The sequence below is a fragment of the Trachypithecus francoisi genome, unplaced genomic scaffold (genome assembly GCF_009764315.1).
Source record: "Trachypithecus francoisi isolate TF-2019V2 unplaced genomic scaffold, Tfra_2.0 Lachesis_group21, whole genome shotgun sequence".
Classification (NCBI taxonomy): domain Eukaryota; kingdom Metazoa; phylum Chordata; class Mammalia; order Primates; family Cercopithecidae; genus Trachypithecus; species Trachypithecus francoisi.
In genome coordinates, this window is record NW_022681467.1 from 27,350,486 (window position 1) to 27,366,457 (window position 15,972).

The 15,972-nt window shown below is 52.0% G+C and overlaps 1 protein-coding gene across 6 annotated transcripts; it reads right to left on the minus strand.

The window, feature by feature from the left end:
* Window positions 1–1,881: 1,881 nt before the first annotated feature.
* On the minus strand, window positions 1,882–11,354 carry DUSP15 (dual specificity phosphatase 15). 6 transcript variants are annotated; one of them, XM_033186061.1, is made up of 7 exons: window positions 10,768–11,354; window positions 10,020–10,053; window positions 7,871–7,953; window positions 5,750–5,799; window positions 4,719–4,793; window positions 3,367–3,517; window positions 1,882–2,494 (listed from the first exon to the last, which is right to left on the minus strand). In XM_033186061.1, exons 1-7 carry the CDS (start codon window positions 10,786–10,788, stop codon window positions 2,222–2,224), a joined length of 687 nt encoding a protein of 228 aa, XP_033041952.1. In that variant the 5' UTR covers window positions 10,789–11,354; the 3' UTR covers window positions 1,882–2,221. The 6 variants fall into 6 exon arrangements, with proteins under 6 accessions (XP_033041952.1, XP_033041951.1, XP_033041950.1 ...); XM_033186060.1 differs by having other exon boundaries at window positions 3,367–3,538; window positions 11,027–11,348; XM_033186059.1 differs by having other exon boundaries at window positions 3,367–3,538; window positions 10,768–11,347.
* Window positions 11,355–15,972: the final 4,618 nt, after the last annotated feature.

The following is a 15,972-nucleotide window of genomic DNA, read 5'->3' on the forward strand; positions in this document are numbered from 1 at the left end:
TCTGCTCCCTAGAGCCCGGGAGCCTAAGCAGTGCCCCACACTGCCTGCCGACAGCTACAGCTGCACTTTGTGGATTCTTGATGGGGGTCTTGACCCCCTAAAAGTGAATGTAAATTTCATGTCTATGCATTTTTTTCTGGGGTTTGCGTCTTTCATTAAATTGTCAAAGGAGATGTGGGATATGAAAGAGATCAAGTTGCTTAGATTGCTCCATTCTTTGCTGTATTCATGGAACTGAGGCTCTGAGAGAGAACGCCCCCCACTCCCTGCACCTTTGCACAGCAGTGGGCACAGAGCTGGGCACCTTGCCAGCATTGACCAGAGACTGGAAGCATTGTTCCTGATGTGTACCTGCTAGGAGGGTTTTCTTTGTGCTCCTCCTTTCCTCCAGCCCCATATTCCAGTAGCCATCTGGCTCTTGAAGCATCTGGAAGGATTGATCTGGAACATCAGATCAGTCCTATAGATGATGGGGGCCATGGAGGCTTCTTTTTTTTTTTTTTTTCCAAACAGGGTCTCGCTCTGTCGCCCAGGCTGGAGTGCAGTGGTGCGATCTTGGCTCACTGCAGCCTCCGCCTCCATGGAAACTTTTAAATAGGGGAAGACACTATCAGAGGTAGAAGGTGTTTTAAATGGGGCATCTGGTTGCCATTTAAACTAACCAGCCTGGAGGGCTCCCTGCACTGTGGTAAGTCCAGCCACTTTGCTCTTCACATTAACTGTGAAGGGAAAGACCCTAACTCATGACAGTAGGCAGTTAGGAAGTAACTCCTTCTGCTTTTGGAGGTTACTGGCAAGGAGGTTACGAACTCATGGCCTTTCCCTTAACGTTCTGCCTGCCTGGAATGCTTCCCCCGGATAACCGAATGGTCCACTCCCTCACCACCCGGCGTGTTTTTTATCTGGTATCTTCCCGACCGGAATGTCAGCTACACGAAAGCGGAGGTTTTGCTCATTGCTGTATACTGAGGGCCGAACACAATGGCTGGCACATTTGTTGAATGAATGAGGAGTAGGAAGTTGGGGTGGCAGCTGAAGGTTATTTTGTCCATCCCCCAACTCCAGTGCTGGAATCGGTGCCTCCCCGACAGCCCTGAGCACAGTAATTTGTGCATATTAAGAATCCCATACACGTGGCTATTGGGTTATAGCTATTTTCAATCCCTCTCAACTTTGGGTATAGTTTTGGAAATATCAGCTGCAGTGACTTCTACTCATCCTCAGAGCCAGCTACTGCTTTTATGGGCAGCCCTGGCCTTTAAAATCTTGGCAGGAAGGGTCATTCCCACTGGCTGGGGGTGGAGCCTCCTTGTCAGGAACCTCCCAAACCAGAGGAACTACTTCCTAACTACCTGCCATCATGGGACTCAGACTGACTAAGCTAGCGTCCAGCTTCCCCTGCTCTGGCTGTGTGTGCTCGGGCAAGCTGCCTGATCTCTCTGAGCCTCTGTTTCCTCCTTGAGAATTAAGTAAACTCATGCAGTAAAAGGTCAGGATGAGGGAGGCGCTACCTTACCTTCCTAGCCAGTATTTGTGCACAGGGATGGGAAGGGAGTCGGGGAGGGGAGGGGCCACTCAGGGTGGAGGAGAGGGATTCAAAAGGTGGCAGGGGGTTCCGAGAGAAGGAGGACCTCGGGCCTTGTCAGGCGGGACACGGTAGCTTTGGGAGAGATGTATGTGCGGTGGAAGAGGGGAAGTGTTAGAGAAGGAGGTGCGGTCCCAGGAGGCAACTCCGCAGACTGCAGTTGCGGGAGGGTGGTGGGCTCCTCAGGCCCCCAGGGGATGCAGGCTCCCTCGCAACCCCTTTCCTGCAGGCTGCTGGCCCCTGGCAGAGTCCCGCTGGTGCTGCCCCGCCTTTGTTGAATGACTGGGAGGCACTCGGACAAGCAGCTTCTTCTGTGTCTCTTTAATACCCTCCAGGCCCGTCCAACCCTCCACTCCCCCTCCCTCCCCTCCCGCCGCCTTTAAGGGTGGGCCCCCTCCCCCAGCCCAAGGACTAAGGCACCAGGTGGCTGCAGCCGGCCGGCCCGGACACAGAGACGCACAGGTTGGGGACGCTGACTGCAGACGCAGACGAGCAGGGCGGGCGAGGGAGGCAGGGTTCAGGCCGCCGCGGGGCTCCCCCAGCCTCTGGGCCCATCCTGGGGGGCGTGGAAGGCGCCGACAGCCCCCGAAGGCAGCCAGTCCGGAGGAAGTGGGGAGCCACGGCGGGACTGCATCCTCACTTGCCGCCCTTGCGGGACAGACACCGAGGGAGGCACGAGAAAGTCTGCTTGACGCGCGCCAGTAGCGGCAGCGGCCGGTGGGCTTCCCGGGGCGTGCGCGGCACCAGGCGCTGCAGGGTTTCCTCCGAAGCTGCGGAGTGCGGCCCGGTGGAGGAGGCCGAGGTCGCAGAGCCCTGCCGGCAGCGCTTGCACAGCGGCAGCAGAGCGCGCAACTCCTCCTCGTCGCGGAAGGGGCTCTCGCCGAAGCGCTCCTCCAGTTGCCGGCGAAGCTGGGGTGGGCGGGTGAGGTGGACGGGGTCAAGGCCGGCCGCGGGACGGGGTCTAGGCAGCCGGCCTCGCCCCCACCCTCCCGACCTTCGCCCTTCTCCGAGCGTCCCACACCTCGCTGAGCCCCTCCCTTCCTGAGCGTCTTCTTTGCCTCCCGTCTCCCGAGTTTCCATCCCGTCACTGAGTTCCTCTTCCCTTCTAGGAGGCCCTTCCCTCTCCCTGACCCCTCTTCCGCCTTTGACACTCCCGCTTCCAGATCTGCTAAAGTGACCCCAGGCGCCCAGCCGGGATCACTCCTCCCGCTTTGCACCTCTGTGCTCACAACCCCATTCCCACAGGTTTCTTCCTTGCCCTACTCTTTCCTAACGCCGTCCTGCAGATAAGCCTCTGCCTACCGCCCTCAACCTGCTGAGAGCCCTTCCCCTCTCATCCTTTGTTCCCAGGGAAGCTTAGTTCCTGACATTTCTACGTGGCATCTGCCCAAGAGGTATAAGAGGGAAACTGCTGTGGTCTCATCAAGGACACAGAGGTGGAGTAGGACATGGACAGTTCTCCCCAATGGGCTCAAACACTCAAATCCTTCAGGTTCCAGCCAGGTAGGGCAGGCAGTGGGGAGTGCTGGAAGACCTGGTCAAATGGGAGGGCCTGCACTGATCTAAAGGCATTCAAATTCTAAATTGAAAAAGAAAACACCTGGCTGTCTGATAAAATACACCTAGGAGCTGGATTAGCTCAAAGACCATGAGTTTGAGACCCTAGAAAAATCCGGGTCTGAGGCACAGGCTAAATTTGTTCCAATCAGTAATCAGTTTGAGTGGGAAGAAGGATCTCTCACCCCCGGCCCAACCCAGCCCTTGACCCCATCCATCCCTACCTTCTGGGAACTGCCCCAGCCAAACTCTTCAAGCTGCTGTCTAAAGCCTGGGTTGGGGTTGGCGATGGGCCGGGTGGCCTTGATGGCTTCAAGCACGTCCCGCCAGCCTAGCCCCGTCACAGTCATCACATACGCCGTCACAATCGTGGTGCTGCGAGAGATGCCTGCAAAGCTGGGATCCCGGACAACCCCTCAGGCTTCAAGTAAGATCCAGTGTCCTCCATGCCCCCCACGCACCCCACCCTGCTTCAGCTCTCCCACCCTTGCCTCCTGAGCTCCAACCATAAGGGACCTGTCAGGACTTGCCATCCCACCTCCAGGCCTTTGCCATGCTGTTCCCTCTGCCTAGAGCATCCCCTGGGTTCTCCCACATCAAAGGCCTGAGTGAAACACCATTCATTCAGTCAACGAATATGTCCTGAGCATCTGTTCTTTTTCAGGCACTGGGGATGTAGCGGGTATAAAACAGACATGGTCTTTGCTGTCCTGGAGCTTACAGTATGGCTGGGGGGACAGACATTGATCAGAGAATCAATTCCAGGTGGTGATAATAGCTTTGAGGATGAGTCTGGGGGCTAGGAGATCCACATAGGAAGAGATATTAATCTATAGGTGGAGTGGGGTTAGGGAAGGGGTTCCCAAGGAATAGACATCAACGAAGTTTGAAAAATCGATAAGGGTTACTCAGGAACCTTGTGGGCAGTGTGTACAAAGACCATGAGGCATAAGCCTTGTAGATTTGGAAGATGGGGACGAGGTTAGTACAGCTGGAAAGGGGAAGGAGGGAGAGGGTGGGAGATGAGACTTGGAAAATCGGCCTTGTTGCTGGGCCTCCAGCAGAGCCAGCCTGAGCCTGGATAGGATGGGCGCTCAGTGAGAAGTTAAGGAATGAATGACATCAACTGAGTGAGGGGCACCTGGGAAGACCCAGAATTCCTGTCTCCCAGCTTGGGGTTCCCCACTGCCCTGCACCACCACCTCCAAGGCCTGGAGGGGAGGAGAGAGGCCCAGAACTACTGGAGGGTGAACTACTTGCATGACCTCACTATTCCTCCCAACAGTCCCATCAGGTCAGCTTTCTTTCTTTTCCCCATTTTACAGATGAGGACATTGAGTCTCAGAGAGAAACAGCTACTTGGCTATGGCCACGCATTACTTGGCTATGGCCACACAGCTCATAAGGAATAGAGCCCTGGGTTGGCCTCTCTCCAATGAATGGTGGGCCCTCAGGCACTGTGACAGGCTGGAGAAGATCCTTCACAGGTCCAACCTTCCCACAGGATGAGTGTGTGTTCAACAGAGGGCACAGCCACTTCCTTCCTCCCCCACCTTACCCCCCAACCTTGACTCACCAGTGCACAAGGCAGTTCCCCCCATTAAGGCGGCAGCAGTGGATGAAGTTGATACATTCTTTGAAGTGCTTTTTGCTAGAGGAGAAAGCAATAGGGTAGGGAGCACTGCGGAGCAGATCTCTCAGGAGTTGTTCCACCCCCACCCCAATTCCAGGATAGCAAGGGACACAGAGCACTGAGTTCCCCAGGTCAGCCAGCACATGCAGTGAATAGGGGCCAGTACTTAGCATGAGCTAGAGGTGTGTGTGTGAAGCAAGAATGGTGGCATTTCAGTCAGTGAGAGAGGCCGGTTAGGGCCAATCTCACCATCTAGGCCTGTGGACCCTGTTTTCATGATGGGTTTATTGTGGCCTTTCAAAGAAATAGGTGGGAGGAAATACAAGGGTCCCACTCCTCTGGGGCCTGCAATCAGAGCACCTGGGCACAATGATGGGCAGCAGCGGGCTGGGAGCAAGATTCCTAAGGGGCAGGACTGTCTGCCTGGCTCCATCCCAAGCGGGGACGCATGACTGCTGATGTTACAAACAAAAATCCCATTTTCTGAGCTCGATTATACTTCAGGCCCTATCCTAGATCCTTGACCTCTGTCATCTGATCTTTGAAAGCCTCCTTGACTCTGATCATGCACTCTGGATTTACAGGTGAGGCTCAGAGAGGGGAAGTGATTTGTTCAAGGTCACACAGCAAGTAAATGGCAAAGCCTGGCTGGAACCCAGATGTCTTAACCCCAAGGCCAGGAACAGGCTGCACGTGACCCTTTCAAATCAGCCAGTGTAGCTGTTCCCAAGGTACAGAGTGTCTTTTTCCCATTTCATACTGATGAGACTGAGGCTCGGGGAGGTCGAGAATCTTGGCCAAGGGCATATCACAAGGGCATGATTGAGACAGAGTCAAACCTGGAACTGGTTGAGTTGATCACCTGTGATAACTTTCTGGCCTGAGTACTTTGTCCTCCTTCAAACCCCTCCCCCCCTCGCCCACCACAGGAGGTGGCTGTCTGTCCATCTGTGGGTCCATCCAGGAGAACTTACATGGGTACCTCAGGGGTATCAGCCACCGGGATGCGAAGGTAGGTGATATCCTACAAGTACAAAATACACTCAGGCAGGGGACCTTGCTTGCAACCCTCCCTGAGGCTGGTCTGAGCTGCCCAGGCAGGGCATGACCCCAGCCCAGTTCCTGCCCCTCTCTGGCCCACTGTGGTCCTCTCTGTCCAAAGAAAGTAGTTGTCATCTCTGAGGCCTCCCAGCTGTGACCACTTGTGATTCCTGAACCTTCTAAGCAGATGGTGTCTCCTAACCCCATCAGCGACTTGGGCATGAGGTCTCCTATCCCTCCCAACAGGGACCCAGGAACCTTTAACGAATCACCAGGAAAGGGCTACTTAAAGGATTTGGGACTCCACTCCAAATGCAAATTACAAAATCACATCGTAAAAAAGGTAAAGCAGATTTGATTATCTTGAAGAGAAACAAAAATAATAAAAACAAGTATACATTTCATGAATCCTGGTTATAAAATGATGTGCTAATTGTGAGAATAAGGAATAAATTGTCAGGATTTTTTTCCAACAAACTTGCTGTGATGTCCTTTGTTTCCTGATTAGCCATACGATATCATGAAGATTATTTTTGCCCGCCTCCTGAGGACCTCCTTGCTTTTCTCAAGAAACCGTCTTAACATTTTGATGTTCAAATGGCTCTTTTCAGGGGCCAGGCCCACCACTGGCAGTAACTTAGGGACCACCAGCCAGGTTCTCATTTGTCCATGGCTTTGTGTGAGATTCCAGCCCTTCTCTCACTCACATTTCCCAAGGTCATGACATCCTGCATCTTTGGCAAAGTTTGCAATTTCACTTTGCAACACATTTGGTCTTGGGTTTGTGTGGTACTATCAAACCCTGCCTGGTAAATTCGCTGATGGAGCGGGAGGGAGGAGAGATGCTTGGGAGAAGCAGGAAGGGCCGTAGGAGCAGAGACTCGTTGTGTAGACTGTCATTTCATTAGTAAATACACTCATGACTTGACAACCGTCCCCATGCAATCTAGTGACTGTTTACTCCAAATACTCCCAAACGAGGCTGCCCTAGGAGGCAAAATAAGACTCCAATGGCCTGGAAATTTCTTCTCTGAATGACATTGAAAATCATAGATTATTGGAGGTTGCTGTTAGAGAATATCAAATCTGACATATGGGAAAACTGAGGCCTAGAGAAGGGAAGGACCTTGGCCAAGGTCGCACAGCAAGTCTATGGCAGAACCAGGTCTTCGTTTCAGATCTCCAGGACCTGTTTCCACCTATGGTTCTTTCTCTCCAGTGGATGATACAGACTCTAATAGATAAGGGGGAAGAGGCTCTGTTCATGGGATAAGAATATGGTTAACTTTGTTATAGCATCAGTTGTGATTTTTTGGGCACCTATTTATGTGGTTCCCAACCACTCAGTGAAGTGGGTACTGTTATAAAGTTCCCATTTTACAGATCAGACAACTGAGGCTCAGAGGGGGCAAAGTCCTGTCTGCAAGGTCATAAAACAAATAAACAGTGAAGATGTTCCTGACATAAGCACGTGTAGTCTGGATTTATTACTTTCCTCTGCTGGGTCCTAACACCCTCATGCCCCTTTCCCAGGACTTGATAATACCAGCACCAACCGCTCTAGAGGGGACCACACTTTACCGTGTGCAAAGCACCTTCACCATCTTGCAGTCCCTGTGCATCCTCACAATAGCCCCCTGGGGGCAGACAGCGCTGAGGGATCGAAGCCCTAGAGAGGTGAAGTCACAGTCCAAGTTTGCATAGCAAGACACAGAGCCCAGAGTCATCTGTTTGGATTCATCCATCCAGTTGGGCCATGGGAAGCCCATATGGGGGCCACTTTAAGGTTCAGTGTGAGACTTCTGGTGCTAGATGGCCTGTGTTCATACCCCAACTCCTCAGCTTCCTGGATATGTGACCTTAGGAGAGTTAATTGACCTCTTGGGGCGTCAGCTGCCAAATAGGGATGATCATGTAAAATGGCCCAGTGGTAGAGACCAAATGAGTTAACATGAGTCAAGAAGGAAGCATAGCACTTAGCACATAGTAGATATTTGATAAACGGGTCTGCACCCTCCCACCCCGCATAGCCCTGGGATGGGGGTAAGAAGTACCTGCAGCAGAGGCTGGGGTGACTCATGGATAGAGATGATGTGTGTGATCTTATTCCGGCCCAGCTGATCCAGGTCTTTGGCATCTGAAAGAAACAGGATGCTTGAGCCAATCTGGCTGGCATGACTTATTTGTCCCTGATGGCCAAGTGCGGAGGGAGCTCACTGCCTGCCCAGCTCTCCCCCTCACCCCACCACTCCACTTTGGCCCACCCTCTGCCGGCTCCCTGACCCTCTTGCTTCTGAGGCACATGCAAATAACAGTCCAGCATCTCCCCATCCTTGCTCATGCTGTTCTTTCCCTCCAAAATACCCTTCCCAGGCATATTCTTTGACCCAGCAATTCTACTTCTAGGAATCTTGTCTACGGAAGCGCTTGCTCACACAGAAAGCCGTGTGTGGAGGATGATGTTCTCTGTAGTCCTGCTTATATCACAAATAGTTTAAACATGGGAACAACCTAGTGTTCATTAAAACGGGACTGTATGATTAATGGTGTAGGCATACTTTGGCACAGCATGCAGCCATTAAAAAGAGTTATATATGTTGATGTGCAATGATGCCCACAATGTATTTTTAAGGATACAGAATAAGCTTCCACTTTTATTTTAAATATTATGCCTTTATCTACAAAGATATATCAACAAGGGATGTACCCAACAGTGGCCCTCTCTAGGGGCTGCATACCCAGCATATGCAGATCTTTTATATTCAGAATAAATAACACATGTCCCCTCTGTCTCCACTTCCTCATTCGATGAGCATTTACCGAGTGCTAATCATTTGTATACTTTGGCTGGGCACTGGAGGTCTGGGGCCAGCTTCGTAGCTCCTGCCCTTATGGGGCCTGCACACTTAAAGGGGATTCAGACCTTACTTGGCCAAATACTCACAGAAATCAATGTGGCATGAGCAGCTGAGGGAGCTCCCAGGAAGGAAGGGACCAGGATTTATGAGGGTAAAGCACCTGAGCCCCTCCCTCTCTGAAGCTTTCTCTGACTCTGCAGATGGAAATGATTTTCTCACCTTGGGTCACCCAAGCCCTGGACCAGTCTGCCCCTTAGTATGTTTTCTTTTTCTTTTTTTTTTTTGAGACAGTCTCGCTCTGTCACCCAGGCTGGAGTGCAGTGGCACAATCTCGGCTCACTGCAACCCCCACCTCCTGGGTTCAAACGATTCTCCTGCCTCAGCCTCCTGAGTAGCTAGGATTACAGGTGCCCACAACCGTGCCGGGCTGATTTTTGTGTTTTTAGTAGAGATGGGGTTTCACCACGTTGGCCAAGCTGGTCTCAAACTCCTGACCTCAGGTGGTCTGCCCGCCTCCACCTCCCAAAGTGCTGGGATTAAAGGTGCGAGCCACTGTGCCTGGCCCCCTTAGCATGTTTTCTACCAAGCATGTTTTCTACCCAAGGTCTATGTTCAGCTGTGCCTGCCAGCCACCAGCCTGGAAGCCACTGAGGAACAACGTATCTATACATGGGTGTCCCCTCCTCCTGACTGAAGACTGCAGAAGGAATGGATGAAAGAGTGGGGAATGTAAAGCTTGCCAGTTCACCCCCGCCAACTTCCAGCTCCAGGCTGCCCCCCTGCTTCAGGGATCTGGGGTGTGACGGGATTGGTGCTCATGACCCTGCTCACAAGAGGGCCCAGCCTGTCTCCAGAGACCTCTCCTCTGACAAGGAGGAAGTTAAGAGGGGAAGAGTTCCCAGCTTCCCCGCTGGAAGCAGCACCCCTAAACAGACTTCAACCCAGAACCTCAGGGTCAGAAGAGCCCTCAGTGGCTGGTAGACCTTTTGTGCTGAGGAGGAGGCTGAGGCTTAGTGCGAGTGTAGACTTGCTTAGGTCCACAGCCCAGGCCCGGAGCCCTTTGCTCTGTTCCTTTGGTCTTGTGGTAGAACACTGGGTAAGGCTGAATGATGGGTAGGGATGTCAATGTCAGGCCCCTATGCTCCCTCCATGTCCCTTCAAGCCTGGGGACATTCGCCTGCACATGCACCCCTTGTCCTTAGTCAGCTTTTTCCCCCTCCCAGCCTGCCGCCGCTTCCCTACTCACAACCCCATTCCTGAGATACATGGGCCAGGGCATGAATGGTGGACACAGGCCTGAGACAGGCAGAGTCCATGGCCTCGGGACAGAGTGGGCAGTGCTCACCAATGAAGTTTCCGAGGTAGAGTCCAGGAAGTACCTAGAGGAAGGACGGGCAGGGGTCAGTGGGGCAGAGGCTGCACCCCCTTCTACCCCCAGGGCAGCTGGGGGGCCCACAGCCCCTCACTGTCCTATGAAGGGTATGAACCTTAGGGCTCAGGGAGCACTCTCTTCCCTTTTGTGGGCCCTGGGTCCTCTGTGACAGGGGTCTGGGGCTCTGGGGAGGGTAGGCGAGGGGGCCAGTTAACCAACGGAGGGAACCAAGGGAGGCCAGCTTGGGTATAAGAGGGGAGAGGAGGAAGGCAGGTCTTAGGAGGAGAGGAGAGAAGTGGACTTGCAGGGTGCCGGGATGGAAATTTTGGGGCTGGGGAGGCAGAAAGGCAGGGACATGCAGAGCCGGGACAGGATGGAGAAACAGTCCCGGAGAGAGCAGGGGAGTCAGCGACAAGGCAGAGGGACACATGCAGACGGAGAGCCGGACTCACTGGGAGACAGCCTGGGAGTGACAGCCAAAACAAGACACAGCGAGAGACACAGAGTCTAGGAGAGAGGGCGGACACAGCGGGGACAGAGACGCAGGGTCAGAGAAGGAGAGACCCGACAGCCGCGGTCTCGAGTCACAGGAACACGGAGATGCTGCCGCACAGAGACCGGCGAGACCAGAAGGTCAGAGGCGGGCGGACGGAGCTGGTCAGCGCCGGGCCGCGGCTGCCGGGGCGTGGGCCGGGGAGGCTGCGCGGGGCCCGCCCCCTACCTTGGTCATGCCATTGCCCATGATCCCAGGGGCGGCGGTCCGGGCGCACCCCCAGCTCGTCGCCCGGAAAGCGATCCGGTCACAGCTGCCCTGACGTCCCAGGCCCGGCGCCTGCAGCCTGGCGGGGAACGGGGGGCCTGGCGTCCGCGGCCCTGCCCAGCCCTGCCCAGCCACCGCCACCGCCCGCCGACCCCCGGCCCGGGAGGGAAATGGTGGTGGAGCCGCCGCTGCCGCCGCCGCCGCCACAGGCTCCTCCTACCCCTTCGGTCATGTGGGGCCCCCCCTCGGGTCGCGGCGGGGGGCCGGACAAAGCCCCAGTGTGCCGGGCCCACGGCCCGCGGGACAACGGCAGTTTGTTGGGGCCGCGTGGGGCCGCCACCTCCGGAGGTGGGGGCGGGGGCGCTACCCCACCCTGGCACCGGCAGGCGCGGGCTGATGGGGGGATGTCGCCTAGAGCCCCCCGGCCGGTCCACAAACTCCCGTCCCCCTTCCGGCTCTGCCTGGACCTCCCTGCGGGCCCCGGGGCAAAGCACCCAACTTCTCCCGCCTCGGCTTCCAGCAGAAACGTGACGGGGCTGGACTTTGATCGCCAACGGCCCTCTACTCTTCAGAGTCTGCTTGGAACGTGATAAGTGGGTAATTCCTTCCGATACATCCCCTCCACCCGTGCAGACACCCTACCAATCAGCCTTCCTCCTTTCCCATCCATTCTCCCACCCTCCTGTTCACTCATTCACCCATCCATCTTCCCATCCATACATCCATCCTCTCCTTCCTTCCTTCCATCCATTTCGGCCCCTAGGAGGGATGGTGCCATCTAGGTAAGCTCTGCTGGGACCAGGCACAACTGCCATTAGGTGCCCCAAGAAATCACAGGTGAATGTTGGGAGAGGGGTTTCAGGGAGGGTTCCAGTCTAAAGGAGACTACATCAGGATGTATTAATAGCTAGAGGTCAGGGTCCTGGAAGGGGTCTGGAGACCAAGGTTTGAGGCCCTGTTCACCTCTGACCTGCTAGATGACCCTGGGAAAGTCCCCATGAGCCCCAGCTAACCCTATCTGTGTATCTGAGGATGTTGAGGTGAGCCCTTCCGGCTCCCAGGACCAAAGCTGAAGAAAGTAAAATAATCAAGACACTTCCTATAGGACGGAAATAGAAGCAGCTGCACCAGCTTTATTCCTCCAGCCATCACTCCCATCCCTCAATCTATAGTTGTAGGTGACTGGGGATTGTGGATAGAGAGCAGGACAGAGAGAATCCACAGAGCCCTTTGAAATACAGTGATTGGAGAAAAATAAAACTGTTTCTTTCCTGTTTCTTCCTCCCTCAAGTTCATAGCATACATGGGACTGCCTGTCTCAGCTCTCATAAAAGCCCAGAGTTCTCATAAATACCAAATTATTCAGTAAATACTTACTGAGCATCTAGTATATGATAGAGACTAGGGACACAGCAGTGGGTAGAGATTGTTCCTACCTTCATTAGCTAACGGTCTAGACCAGCATTGTCCAAATGAACTATAATGCCAGCCACATGTACAGCCACATTTAAAAAGCAGAAACAAGTTCATTGTTGATAATATTTTTATTTAACCCAATATATCCAAAATACCATTTCAACATATAGTCAGTATTTTAAAACTATAAATGAGATATTTTATATCCTTTTTAAATTGTATTAACTATTCAAAATCTGGTGTCTTTTACGTCTCAATTCAGACAAGTCACATTCCAAATGCTTACTAGTCATATGCAGCTAGTAGCTACATATTAGACATCTCAGATCCAGGAGGGAAGGCAAACAAAGTAAGCAAAGAGACAAATTATTTACAAATGGTTCCAGTTTTCTATGAAGGAAACAAAGTGGCCATGGAGAACCTCTCTGAATAAGTGGCATTTGAGCTGAGAGGTGATGTATAAGAAGAACTCAGCTGTTTGAAGATCAGAAAGCCAGGCGCGGTGGCTCATGCCTGTAATCCCAATACATGGGGATGCTGAGGCGCGAGGATCACTTGAGCCCAGGAGTTTGAGACCAGCTTAAGCAACATACTAAAACCTCACCTCTAAAAGAAATTTGGCTGGGTATGATGGCTCACGTCTGTAATCCCAGAACTTTGGGAGGCCAAGGCAGGAGGACTGTGTGAGCCCAGGAGTTTGAGACCAGCCTGGGAAACATAGGGAGACCCTGTTTTTACAAAACAAAAACAAAAACAAAACCAAAAAAATTAGCCAGGACCTGTAGTCCCAGCTACTCAGGAAGCTGAAGTGGGAGGATCACTTGAGCCCAAGCGGACGAGACTGCAGTGAGCCATGATCGCACCACTGCACTCAAGAATGGGTGACAGAGCGAGACCTTGTCTCAAAAAATAAAAAATTACACACACAAAAAAGAAAAAGAATGGAGAGAGTATTTCCAGCAGAAGGAACAGCATGGGCAAAAGCCCTATGATGGGAATAGCTTGGCCTCTGTAAAAAGCCAGTGGGACTGGAGTAGAGGGAGCTACAGGAGGTGTTAAGAGGACGGTTGGGGGCCAGAGCATGCAGAACCACATATAGCCATGATTGGGAGTTAAAGTTTTTCTTCTTTTTTTTTTTTTTTTTAAGACGGAGTTTCGCTCTTGTTGCCCAGACTGGAGTGCAATGGTGCGATCTTGGCTCACTGCAACCTCCACCTCCTGGGTTCAAGCAATTCTCCTGCCTCAGCCTCCTGAGTAGCTGAGATTACAGGCATGCACCACCACACCCGGCTAATTTTGTATTTTTAGTAGGATGGGGTTTCTCCATGTTGAGGCTGGTTTCAAACTCCTGACCTCAGGTGATCCGCCCACCTCGGCCTCCCAAAGTGCTGGGATTACGGGCGTGAGGCGCCGGGCCTGGCCAGTTTTTCTTCCCTTCTGTTTGATAAAAACCCAACAGGAAAATTTAACCTGGGAGGCCAGGTCATCTGATTTATTTAAGTCAAATACTTTGACCCCTCACTGACCCTTTCCTTTGTGGGGGCCACTGCAGCAGCTCAGGTAAGAGGTGACAGTGCTCTGGGACAGAGTGAGACCCGAGAAGCTGGAAAGAAGGGGATGGACTCAGCATATATGAATATTTTTGCAGGGCAGCTGAAAGGACTTGCAGATTGATTGGATGTAGGGGGAAGGAAGGAATATTAGGATGGCCCCAAGGCTTCCTGCCTTGAAAGTTACTATCTGTGTCACAGAAATGAAAGCAGAGGTCTTCACCAATTCAACACATGTTTATTGGGCACTGAGCTGTATGTAGAAAATTGTGTCAAAGATGTGCTGACTTAAGTTTCCCCAAATGCCCGACCCATGGATGGTGTAAAGAAATGCTGATGCTGGGCGTGGTGGCTCAAGACTGTAATCCCAGCACTTTGGGAGGCTGAAGTGGGAAAACTGCTTGAGCCCAGGAGTTGGAGACCAGCCTGGGCAATATGGCGAAATTTTGTCTCCACGAACAAGCAAACTAAAACAAAAAATTAGCCGGGTGTGGTGGCACAAACCTGTAGTCCCAGTTACCTGGGAGGCTGAGGTGGGAGGATTGCTTGAGGTTGAGGCTGCAGTGACCTGTGATCACAGCACTGCACTTCAGCCTGGACAACAGAAGAGACCCTGTCAAAAAAAAAAAAAAAAAGGAGAGAAGAAAGACAAAAGGAAGGAAGGAAGGAAGAGGAAGGAAAGAGAGAGAGAGAGAAAGAAAGAAGGAAAGAAAGAAAGGAAGGAAGGAGGGGAAGGAAAGAGAGAGAGAGAAAGAAAGAAGGAAAGAAAGGAAAGAAAGGAAGGAAGGAAGGAAGGAAGGAAGGAAGGGGAAGGAAAGAGAGAGAGAGAGAAAGAAAGAAAAAACGAAAGAACGAAAGAAAGAAAGGAAGGAAGGAAGGAAGTAAAGAAACTGATAAATGAGCTTGAAGACTAGCTCCTTACCATGGCCCTGGCCTTAGCTCTGTGATCCTAGGCAGGGGAGCCAATGTCCCTTAATTTACCCATAGAGGGGCAATTATAACAGTCCTTTGTACTCCCATTGAGTGTTAAGGGGGAAGACACAAATTACATGTAGGAAATAATTCTTTCAAGTTAAAAGCCCATATGTGTTATTAGATCTAACACATTTAATATCTATGTACTGTTCAGCCTTTGGAATTATTAGTTAATACAAAGCCCAATCTGTCTTAAATCATCAAATGACCATTTTGCAAAATCAATAATAGGAAGATGCTAAAATATGGGTCTCACCCTGTCATTCCCTTGCTTAAAGCCCTTTAGTGGATTACTGTGGTAGACAAAATAATGGTCCCCCCCAAAGGTGTTTACACTCTATTTCCTTGAAACTGTGAACGTTAGGTTACATGGCAAAGGGGAATTAAAGCTGCAGATGGAATTAAAGTTGCTAATCTCGGCTCACTCCAACCTCTGCCTCCCAGGTTCAAGCTATTCTCCTGCCTCAGCCTCACAAGTAGCTTGGATTACAGGTACCCACCACCATGCCTGGCTAATTTTTGTATTTTTAGTAGAGATGGGGTTTCACCGTGTTGGCCTGGCTGGTCCTGAACTCCTGACCTCAAGTGATCCGCCCACCTTGGCCCCCCAGAATGCTGGGATTAGAGGCGTGAGCCACCGCACCTGGCCAGAATCAGCTGGTCTTGAGATGGAGAGATTATGCTGGATTACTCAGAGGGGCCCAACATAATCACAAGGGTCATTATTAGTGAAAGAGGGAGGCAGGAGAGTAGGAATCAGAGGGGATGAGATGACAGAAGCAGAAGTTGGAGTGGTGTAATTGCTGGGTTTGCAGATCGAAGGGGGCCCACAGCCAAGGGATGCAAGTGGAAAAGGCAAGGAAACAGATTATCCTAGAGCTTACAAAAGAAACTCAACCCTGCCGACACCTTCATTTTAGCCCAGTGAGACCCATTTCATACCTCTAACCTCAAGAACTGTAAGATACTACGTCTGTGTTGTTTTAAGTCGCTATGTTTGTTGTGATGACAAGCAGCAACAGGAAATTCATAGGCTCACCAACACCTTTAGGAAAATGTCCAACCTGCTTAGCATGGCACACAAGGAGGCCTTGTGGGATGTGGTTTCTGCCACTGACTTTAAGCAGGTTTTTTTCAACTTCTCTGGGCCTCAGTTTCGTCATCTATGAAACAGGGAGGAAAAGAAACCCTCTGTAGGTCTGCAGTAAGATTAAATGAGAGGACA